The sequence below is a fragment of the Phaethon aethereus genome (assembly GCF_964289735.1).
Source record: "Phaethon aethereus genome assembly, chromosome: 18".
Classification (NCBI taxonomy): Eukaryota; Metazoa; Chordata; class Aves; order Phaethontiformes; family Phaethontidae; genus Phaethon; species Phaethon aethereus.
Genome location: NC_138594.1, coordinates 4604961 through 4616500, shown reverse-complemented (window position 1 = coordinate 4616500; position 11540 = coordinate 4604961). Strand labels below are relative to the sequence as shown.

Here is an 11540-nt window from a genome sequence, read left to right as displayed (position 1 = left end):
TGCTAAAATACCTAAATACTTTTTATCATTAGAAGGTGATGAGTGATAATGAACGTGGGTTTTCTGTCAGCCATAGACTTGAGTGATAAACAGTAAGTCTTCAAAGATCACCTTTTCCCAATAGAAATGAATGAAACTATTTTTATAATTGAAGGAAAATTGTGTTGTATGCAGGTTATGTAAATAGAAACAATTGTGTTTAGAGTTTTAATTTAAGAGATACTATGCTTACTTTTTTCAAAGCCATTTTGTGCTACCATTAAAAATGAAAGGGTGTAAAGAGGAATACAAATGGATTGTAATAGCAAGCTCTACTGTACCGTGGATCCCTTGGTTTTGAGTTCTTATAGACAGCTGTTGAATCAGGGGTGGAGAAGGGGATGAAATCTTCCAAACGCAGGCTGCTGGTGGACCCTTAAGAAGAAATTGCTGCAGTTTTTTAAGGTAATATTTTTTTTTACATATTGTATAATTCTGCACTGCTCTTAGAATTCTATTTTATCATTTTGTTCCAAGTGTGCCTTTGTTGTTCTTTATCTCTTTCTCTCATAATTTTAAAGCTAATGTGTTCTGCTTTTCCTCGTCATGTATTCCTTCCTCTTGGCTCCCTCTGTGTATTCTAAATCTGGCAAGCGTGTTTCCTTGTTCCTTTCCATGTTCTCATTCCGTATTTGCTGGTTCTGTATCATAATATTGCTGACTTTCCATTCCTATTTGCACAAGCAAAAAGGGTAAAAGAACCACTGAATTTTTCTTAAGTATACAGTGTACATGTATATTGTAAAAAACTGTAATATCCTCTTGTGTTGCTTCTACGTCTTTTCTCAAGATGGATCACAATACATGAATGGCATATGTAGACTAAAGCATCTCAAGGCATTTATTTTAAATACTTTGAAAACTAGATCTCTTTATATTTTATTCTTAATTAAAACTAAATTTTGAAATTAATTCCTCAGGGAATTAATTAGTGGGTTGGGATGTGTTTGTGCAAAACTTCAATAACATTAGCTTCTGCCTTGGAGAGGAGTTAGGGGAAGGGAAACTTGGAAATCTGGACTCAATGGTTAGAATTGAAGGAAAATTCAGGTTGGGAGAGACCTCAGGAGGTCACTTACTTCAATCTCCTGCTTAAAGCAGGATGAGCTATGAGGACAGGCCAGGTTACTTAGGTCTTTATCTGGTATGTTCTTGAAAACCTCCAAGGATGGAGGCTGCATAACCTCTCTGGGCTACCTATTTCATGGCTTGACTGTCCTCATTGTGAAAATACATCCATTTTGAACGTCTCTGCAAGAACCTGTATTTCTGCTGAGTTGCATATACTTGCTATGTACCCTACGTTTCAGTGTGATTTTTTTGTTTTCATTCTGATGGACTGCTGCCATCTGCAAAAACTGCCTGCAGATATGAATGTTGCACTCTAGTACTGTTTTTCTTCCTGACGTTCATCTTCACTGTTGTTCCAAAATAGATCTGGTGATTTTAACTGATGGTGGACTGTTCTAGCAGAAGTAAAAGCAAGGGAGAAGTGGTATACAATTAGCTTGTCTTGTAGGCCCTCTTTGTTACAAAAGATTTTAGGGGGAAATACATTTTTGGTAACTAAGCCACACCAGAATCACATTAGTTTTATTATTTTTCTTTGTGAAATAATACTCAATTACTTTTTGACACATTTTTCAATGAAATCTCAAAGAATTCACTGAAATCTCCCAAGATATCATTGGTGTTGTATACAGAGCTACAGCTTGTGCAATTACACTGAAGATAGATCTGTAGGATTAAAGGAACTCTGAATTACTTGTCCTTGCATAGTTCATTACTGAGGAACTGTAACTTGTGTCAAAACAAGGGAGGTTGTTATGATGGAAAGTCTTTTCTTGCTCTTGGCTTAGTGTTCTATATAGCTTCTTTGTTTCCTATGATTGTGCCGAGTCCTGCTCTTGGGTCACAACAACCCCATGCAATGCTTGGGGAGCGTTGAGGATATACATCACAACAACCCCATACAGGCTTGGCGAGGAGTGGCTGGAGAGCTGCCTGGTTGAAAAGGGCCTGGGGGTGCTGGCTGACAGCTGGCTGAACGTGAGCCAGCAGTGTGGCCAGGTGGCCAAGAAGGCCAACAGCTTCCTGGCCTGTACCAGCAATAGTGTGGCCAGCAGGAGTAGGGAAGTGGTCGTGCCCCTGTACTCGGCACTTGTGAGGCTGCATCTCAAATCCTGTGTTCGGTTTTGGACCCCTCGCTACAGGAAAGACATTGAGTTGTTGGGGCGTGTCCACAGAAGGGAAATGAAGCTGGTGAAGGGTCTAGAGCACAAGTCTGATGAGGAGCGGCTGAGGGAACTAGGATTGTTCAGTCTGGAGAAGAGGAGGCTGAGGGGACACCTTACCGCTCTCTACAGCTACCTGAAAGGGAGTTGTGGTGAGGTGGGGGTTGGTCTCTTCTCCCAAGTAACCAGCGATAGAACGAGAGGAAATGGCCTCAAGTTGTGACAGGGGAGGTTTAGACTAGATATTAGGAAAAATTTCTTTACTGAGAGAGTGGTCAAGCATTGGAACAGGCTGCCCAGGAGGTGGTGGAGTCACTGTCACGGGAAGTGTTCAAAAAGCATGATGTGGCACTTCAGGACATGGTTTAGTGGGCATGGTGGTGTTGGGTTGATGGTTGGACTTGATGATCTTAAAGGTCTTTTCCAACCTTAATGATTCTGTGATTCTTTAGGTACTGTTAGTCCCAAAGGAGAGAGAAGTAAACAACCTTCTTTGTTGGTATGCATGGGGATATCTGTCTTCTGGACAGTCTTTGAAAACAAACATACTAGAAGCAGTTGTGATCAAAACAAGAACAGAACTGGGGAACGAAACAGTTACAAACTCCACTACAAGCATAACCACGAGGCTAGGTCTTAAACACAGAGACAACACCACTCAGAAATAGTCCTTTGTAAGTCCTCAAGTCTTCTCCCGTCTCACCGAGGCGACGGGCGTTTCCTTTGTGATCTGGCCGTGGTGCTGAACTGTTCGTAGCAGGAGGTTTCCCTGCCCTACCAGTGAGTATGTTCAAGTACTCTGTTCCTTCCAGCCCATCTAGGATGCTTTTGAGTTGTTTTACTTCCAGTGTTTGAAATGATGCTGTTTGGAGTTGCTTGACTGGAAACAACATGAACAAAAGTGTTAGGAAACCAGGCCTTTCACCTCGGTATTACTAGTTAAATATTGAACCAGCGTGGAAGCCAACAGCAAGCTTTCCTATATCTTGGGTACTACAGAAGTGATGCAATATATTAACACAGTCCTGCTTCTGTTTGAACCAAAATAAAATGTCAGAATGCTGAAAGAAGTGTTACAGTCAGTTACTATTGGCAAATAGTGGAAATTGTAGGAGAGAAGTCCATGGCATACTAGACTGCAAAAATTTTAGGTTCAGTAGTAATATTGTGGACAAAGATCCATTCTCCTTGTTTTTGTTTTTTTGGGGGGCTTTTTGGATTTTTTTTTTTTCCTTAACAGGTAAATTGAAAAAAGAATTAGGGTGTCTTTCACTATGCAGAAATAAGGGTGCATGCTCATTGTCATTTATTTTGTGGCCAAAAAACCTTATTCTTTTCCCCAGATGCTCCATTGCAGCCCAAGGTATGATTCTCTCCTTTCAGCAGTTGGAGACCATTGTTCTAATAGCAGGGGAGTCTTCAGGGCTTCATATATCCTGAAATTCAAATTGCTTGGCATTTTCACTATCTATAAAGTAGATAGCATTCCTTTCTCTGTCGAAACCAAATAGCTTCTCTGATTCAATGCAAACAAGTAGTAGTGAAAGGAGAGATAAATGCATGAAAGCACAGTGCAACAGTGGCAACAAAATCCAGAAATTCTCTGGAGAAATGGTAGGCATTGCTGCTCCAAGTGAGAACAAGAACTGCAAGCAGCCTCTTCCATGGATTGCAGTGTGCTAGGATTTGGTCATAGCCACCTAACCAAATATGTTACCTTTATACAGACATTATTAAATATTGTAGGGTCTGGGTTATTGATAATGTGTTTTAAAGGTTTAACACTTTACACCTGAGGGTGTCAGTGCACTTTGCAAGTATGAAGTGGTTAAATTCAGCAGTACCCAAGGGATCTTGTTGCTGTGTGTTACGGATTGTGAAAGGAGATAAAAAGGTGAAATAACATCCTAAAGATCATGCTGAATCTAGAGAAGCGTATAGGAACAGTACCCCAAATTTCTTTATTACCAGCTTGAAGCTTTTACTATGAAATTTCACTTGATAAGGTCCATCCCTGAGCACATTACTATTTCGCTGACTTGAGGGCACTTTCAGACAATAAAAATCGTTTTACTGTCTCTTGTAAGAGATCAAATTATGTCCCAAAAAGGGAAAGTGTTCTAAAGATCTCAGTGATGACAACAGAACGCCAGTCCACACAAAGGAACTACAAGCAAAAAAAAAACCCACCAACCTTTCTGCATATTTCTGCATATTTCTGGTCGTTGACTTATGGTCAAGCAGCATGATTTAACTGCAACCTTGTCGACAGCAACTTTATTTTTCATATCCTAAGTAATCATAATACAACACGTGCGGAATTTGTATTGTTGCATTTAAACTCCCTCTAGTGGATTGGTTTCAAAATGACCTCTTCTACGAATGGGATCACAGAGCTGAAAAAAGAAAAACGGGTCCAAACTACAAATACCAGCAGCTCTCAGCACAGTTGAGAGAGGACCCAGGACACACCTCCCAAATTTATTCTAGCAAATATTTATAAAAATTTTTATTTTTCATCTATAGTGATAAAAGCCCATGGGAAACAAAGCATTTTGAAACATTATCTCTGGATTTGTTTTTTTGGCTGCCCTTTTTTTTTTTTTAATTTGGTGGGTGGCCCTTTCTACCTCATAGCAGAGTGACAGTGAAAGAAGGACCCAAACCTTTAATCTTGTTTTGCAGTGGATTTAGCAGAAAGCAGCTGCAGCAGCCTGGAAATTACCATGGAAAAAATCCTGAAAACAGAATTGAAAACTTCCGTTCTGAAGGCGTTTGGAAGCTCGGGAGGAGGATACATTAGCCAAAGCCAAGCTTACGAAACAGACAGTGGACGAATATTTGTTAAAATCAACCACAAACCTCAGGTTAATGATAGCAGATATTTAACTATTAATTATTATTGCATGTAGAGAGCATTTTCTTTTAAAAGCATCTGATGGTTAATAATTTAAAGTTCTGCATTTTCAGGCTGACTTTTAATTATTCCAGTTTTCCTTTCAGTTTTCTTTTAAAAGCTGTAGTCTATTTTATATCAAGCATTAATGCTGCAAGTTTGGTTAATGCAAAATGAGGCGTAATGCAATGTGATAACTCTCAACAACAGGAATTGGCATTGCAATATGTAAAAACAGGGCTAAGTACAGAGCTGTTATTGTAGTACTTGCTATGGAAAAGCCTAAAGCTGAATTTGTGTTCACTGCATTCCTTTTCATGTTTCAGTCGGGAGGATAGAATAGTGGGAGGGAGGGAGGAAGCAGGGTGCCACTGCTAAAGCTCATGCATTATTTTTAAAGCTACAGGGGTTTCAAACTTCCTCACTGCTTTTTGTACTTCTAGCTGTAAGATTCTTGCAATTTTTCAGGCCAAGCTCTTGACTTTTCTGTTACTAAATGAATACTCAGTTGCTTTTTGTAACACCACGGTGCATCAGAAATTTGCTTTATCAATATCAAAAACATCCTAAAACTGCTGTTCCTAGGAAAAACAGCATCTTTACTTCAAAAAATGCAGAGTTCAGGCTTAATATTTGTACTGTCGTCTCCACTTGGAGGCCATTGACCTGCATGGAAAGGAGAACCAGTTTAAGGATTCAATTTTTTACTTTGTTTAGTAGTGGCCATCTGCAGTTTTGGAGGAGGTGGTCTTGTGTATTACCCTCAGAGATGCTGTTACATCTGAGTAGGTTTGTATCTCCATAAACAGCTGGAAATCATGGTGTAATGTAACATATCCTACTATCCTGGGATTAATTTGGGAAAAAAATAAGTTAGAATTAAGGTACTCAAGTCTTCCTGTGTGGACCGAAACCTTGCTGCTACATTCTTTTATCAAGATGAATTAACTCCTTATAACTTTATAAACAAGGCTGTTTTTTCCAAAGTACTTGATGCAGACATCCATAGTTTAGCCCAAGTATATTCTTATTCCTTGACAGGCTAGAAAAATGTTTGAAGGGGAAATGGCAAGTTTGGAAGCTATTCAGAAAACCAGTATTGTGAGAGTTCCTCAGCCTATTAAAGTAATTGACCTACCTGGAGGAGGAGCAATGTTTGTCATGGAGTACCTAAAGATGAAGCACCTTAACAAGTATGTCTGTATATCTCTCTTTCTTTTTACTAAGTTTTGGGGCATATTTTCTTATATCTTACAATCAGTGCAAAAACTTCATGAGAATAACCTCTATTCTCTCAGAGATAGAGCTTATATCTGTCAAGATCCATGTTTGTGTGTGTGTATGTGAACATACTAAAAACCAAAACCAACCCACACCCCAAAACATATCTATATAGATGTGTGTGTATACACCCCTCCATCCATATTTTGCTCTTCCCTGACCCTCTACCTGCAATAGAAATGATGTGCTGTACTAGCCTAGAGCTTTGTATGCTGGTCCATGTGTGCTGAGATGCCACTAAAGTGAATGTGATATTGGCTGAGTTTAGCCCATCTTTCCCTCATGAGATGTTTCATTTGAGTTTCTTTTCCCAGCCTACCAGTTTTCTTTAAAGTTATAGGCTTCTTATGTCTTTGAAACCTCTGCTTCTCTAAGTATAATCTTCAAGTATGAATGAAGCCAGTCAACAAGGTCAAAGGCACTAGGGCGAGGAAAAATGAAATGGCTAGATAACATGAAATTCCATTTTGTCTGTCAACCAACCTGAACATGGAATTCAGGAGTCATAGGCTCCTGAACACAGTCTTTCAGGAGTTGCCTGCTTTGTTCCAGGCCTCTACGGGAATGGCTCTGCTGGCAGTTGTTTGTCCAACCTATCTATTTGTATTGGGAGAATAATGGCAATTCCATAGCCTCCCCAAACAGTTCATTCCAATCCATTCTAGTGTTCCTAGGAAAGATTTTTCTAGTGTCTAACCTCAGGCTTCCTGGTTGCAATTTTAAACCTATTATTTTCCGGGTATGGAGGAGAAATTAGTTTCCTTCCTTGCAGCTCGTGTTGAGATATCTGTGCAAAATTTTAACTGTTTTTAGTTGTTTGTCTTCTACATGAAGCAACCTCAACTCAATGCTTGCTTCTTTTTAGACTTATGATCCTTACAGTCATTCAACTGATCTCAAAGCATGAGGCCCAAAAGTAGATACCATTTTCTATTCCCTGCTTTTTAATGTAGAGGTGACAAGGAGGATGACTTGTTCCTCTTTATACAGCCTTGAGTTCTGTTTACCTTTCTTGCAAGAGTATTGACTTATGTACACTTTATTCTGTTACAATGCATTTCTTCAGAGTTGTTGTCTAGTCATTTCCTCCCTGTTATGTACTTGTTAAGTTGATTAAGGTTCTATATTTGCCAAAAATACACTTGGTCATATTTGATTGAGATTTTTTTTTCCCTGTAATATTTCATTCACTTGTCTTGTTTCAGTTTTGCTTTGTTTTTTATTCTACAGATATTCTTCAAAGCTTGGAGAGCAGATAGCAGATCTTCATCTTTATAACCAGAAACTTGGAGAGAAATTAAGAAAGGAGGGAAACACAATTGGTAGAGTATTGATATGTACTAAACAAAAAATGAAAGAATTCATTTGGCTGTGATACAGTATTGCATTATAACTTTAATGATCATTGAAGTCAATACTGGGACACCTGTTTCATGAGATGTGCCTCCTGTCCCTATGCCACACTTCTCAAATGTACATTATACACACAGAAGCTATAATTACTATTATAATTTTTAAATATATCCTTTTAACCTTGACAAAACCAAATTAATTTATTTATAATTCTTCACTATTTATATACTTTGTTGTATAAACTTATGCAGATACTGAAATTTGTTTAGAAATAGTGCTGATATTTGATAGTTATGGCTTTCAGCATTTCCTAAATCAAACTGAAAATTTGGACGAGTTGTCTTTTTCCGTGTCTGTTAAACCTTTCAGCCTCGTGTACCATCAATCTCTTAAAATGTTCTTGACCTTATAGACATCCTTTTTTTTTTTTTTTTTTGTTTACTGTTGATTCAGACAATTATTACAGACTATGGTTCCAGTTAGTAAACACGTAATTAAGTTCCCCTTTAAAGATGTTGGGGACTACATTTTTGAACTCAAATATGTAGCAAAATATACAATTGCTGCTCCTTGAAGACAGCTGTAACTGCAGTGTACGTTCATGATCCAGTTTCTGTTGACTTCAATGGAAACACCTTCCATCATTCTTTGGCAAGTGGATTAAGGTGTAAATGAAAAAAAAGAAAAGGAAGTTATACAAAGATTTATTCTTCTTTTAGAGTTGTTAATACTAAAATCTAAATCGCCAGTTTGTATCTGTGTCTTTCCCATGACTTCAGGGATGGACCAGGTTTGACTCTTAGCGGTGGACGTATTATAATTCATTATTTTTGAGTGAAGGCTGAATTACTGGCAGGTCACAAATAACCTATGAATCAAAAATAAGCCATGTTTAATGACAACATGTTCAAGTGTCAGAACAGTGGACTGCGGATCTGTGATCTGAACTCTGTTCCTGAATGTCTAATGCATTTATTCAAAGAAAAGTCACTAATTGTGCCTCCACTTCCATTCAGTGTCTTCAAGCTTAGGATAGTTCTTTCCATCTTTAGGGGGGGTTGTGACCGTGAAATAAGTGTAACATTGTTTAAAATTATTTTCTATGCCTATTCTCTAAAATTTAGTTCAGTGTTTGTAAACTTTACTATGTAAGGATCTCAAAACTCCCAATATTTATTTTGTTTCTTAGGTAAAGGAGCAGGTCACTCTGAGCCTCAGTATGTGGATAAGTTTGGATTCCATACAGCCACTTGCTGTGGTTATATACCACAGGTATGTTCCATGCCTGTGAAAGCAGCTAATGTACTCATGTAGTTCTATGAACTCCATATACGAAAGCTTGTTTCATTGAGCTTCTGCTTTATGATCACGGTTTTGCTTTCACTCTTTCATTTTGACCTGACAGTGAAGGGAATATGATGGCTATTCAGTGCGTGTTAGCTTGCTACAATGCATGTAGCAAGCAGACACAGTGGATCGAATAAGAATTTGAAATTAGGTGGTGGTTCTTTATCTTGGTGATACTTAATAAAATAAGTATGCCTTCACAAACCATGTCTTGGGTTTGTTTTTTTCTAAACTCCTACTATATGGATCTCAAATGGCAAAATCCAATGCTACAAGTACAACTTATCACCAAATTAGAAATGCATTACCCAATAAAAATGAACAAATACTTTTGCATTTCCATAAAGATTTTGGAATATAATATGGAGCAACTGAAATGATCTCACCAGAAGCTCTCCCTCTAAACTACATTAAGAAAATTTGAATGAATGAAAATAACCAGAACCTCAACTTATATCTCATGTTAAAGACAGCCCCACCTAAGCATGGAAGAGAGCATCACTCCCAAAAAGAACAATCAACGAAATGGCTAATAACATTGTGTGTAGGTCATACTAACGTTGTCTAGGCTATTGTGTCAGCTTCGAACATTTTAACTTGCTATCTATGCATTATTAATACTGACTATGTATATGTTAAAATTGTTTATTACAAACCTCTGTATCGTATTTTCTAGGTGAATGAATGGCAGAGTGATTGGCCTTCCTTCTTTATTCGTCACCGACTCCAAGCTCAATTGGATTTGATTGAAAAAGATTATGGAGACAGAGAAGCCAGAGAACTTTGGTCACAGCTAAAAGTATGAACCATGTCTTAAATCACTCTCTCTCCCTCTCTCCCTCCCTCCCCCCCCCCCCCCCCCCCTTAGAAACTTGGTATCAGGGGAATTTTAAAGGTGTTTTGTAAGAGATTTACATAGCTTTTAATGAACAGTAGTAACTGGACTAGCTTCACAGCTGGTCCAACAACATTGTCAGCTGAAGAGAATTCATGTTGCTCTTTCAGTTTTTTAATAGATAGTGAAAATAAACCTGTAATTCAGCACTGACATTTATTTCTTAGAATACAGCTAATAATAATAAGATGGTAAATCCTGTCTAAGAACTTGGTGTTACAAAATAACTAAGATTCGGCTGCCCAGGCAGATTTTTTTTCTTTTTTTTCCAATTGGTCCAGGGTCACAGCTGAGATTGTGGTTCAGGTCACACTCCATGCAGCACTCAGGAAACAGCCAGCAATATATTCCTCTGCAAGCTCCACATCACAAATTTGTTCCTTATATCTGGCTAATTGGTACAGATGTTTACTGCTGCCCTTTTTGCCTCTGAAAACTTTAAATGAAATTTATTTTATATTTCTTGTGACAGCCAATACTATCCCTGTCTAGAAACAATACATTAATACTAAATATTGATACTAGAGTTTGAATTAAGTGGCTTGTTAAGCTCTGTCAAGAACAATCAAGAACATTTATTACTGGCTTATAGTTTAGGTTTATGTTTGTAGCCATCAGCTTCAAAAGCACTCCATGCGGACTGAAAACAGGCAGTATTTGACTAACTTAGTCCCTTATATACTACAGTACTTTGTTTTATTTAGTATTTTCTTCAAAACTCTTTAATTGTTACATGTTTGTTCATGCTCTTTCAGCTAAAGATTCCTGAAATGTTCTGTGACGTAGAAATTGTTCCTGCTCTCCTGCACGGGGACCTGTGGGCAGGCAATGTAGCTGAAGATGACTCTGGGCCAATTATCTTTGACCCTGCTTCATTCTATGGCCATTCTGAATTTGAACTGGCCATTGCTGGAATGTTTGGTGGCTTTAGCAGCTCTTTTTTTTCTGCCTATCACAGCAAAATACCCAAAGCTCCAGGATTTGAGAAACGAAACAAATTGTATCAGCTCTTTAATTACATAAACCACTGGAACCATTTTGGGACAGGGTACAGGGGATCTACCCTGAATGTAATGAGAAAACTTTTAAAGTAACTAATAGGTTTGAGACATACCAACATTGTCTCTTAGTAATTAACTGCCTTGCTTATCAGAAGTAACACAAACTAGGAATTTATGTTGATGATAAACCACCTGACATGTAAAAGGCTTAGTGCACTTTTGAGCCTCACTAAATTTTAAGAGTGATTGTGTAATTTTTAACTTGCACGCCAGTTTACTAGCACAGGTTGATATCCTGCTGAAGGAAAAGACTGCATTGTTTGTGAAGACTTCACTAGGCTGGAAAAGTAGCATGACAGTCATCCTAACCTCACCCTCTGCAGAGTCCCACTTCTTAGCTGCTGCGTTCCCACAGTTGTTTGCATCTTGCCACTTCTGCTGCTGCTCTATCGGCAGTTTGTTATTGAGAGCTACTGTTGTGGGATTGTGGTGCT

General features: G+C 38.3%; 1 protein-coding gene across 1 annotated transcript; it reads left to right on the top strand.

Moving 5' to 3' along the window:
* Positions 1 to 4818: 4818 nt before the first annotated feature.
* Positions 4819 to 11139, top strand: FN3K (fructosamine 3 kinase; the record flags this gene model as incomplete). The annotated part of the gene is made up of 6 exons (XM_082008117.1): positions 4819 to 5140; positions 6211 to 6362; positions 7681 to 7772; positions 8993 to 9075; positions 9827 to 9949; positions 10801 to 11139. The coding sequence occupies exons 1-6, from the start codon at positions 5000 to 5002 to the stop codon at positions 11137 to 11139; spliced, it is 930 nt and encodes a 309-aa protein (XP_081864243.1). The 5' UTR covers positions 4819 to 4999.
* Positions 11140 to 11540: the final 401 nt, after the last annotated feature.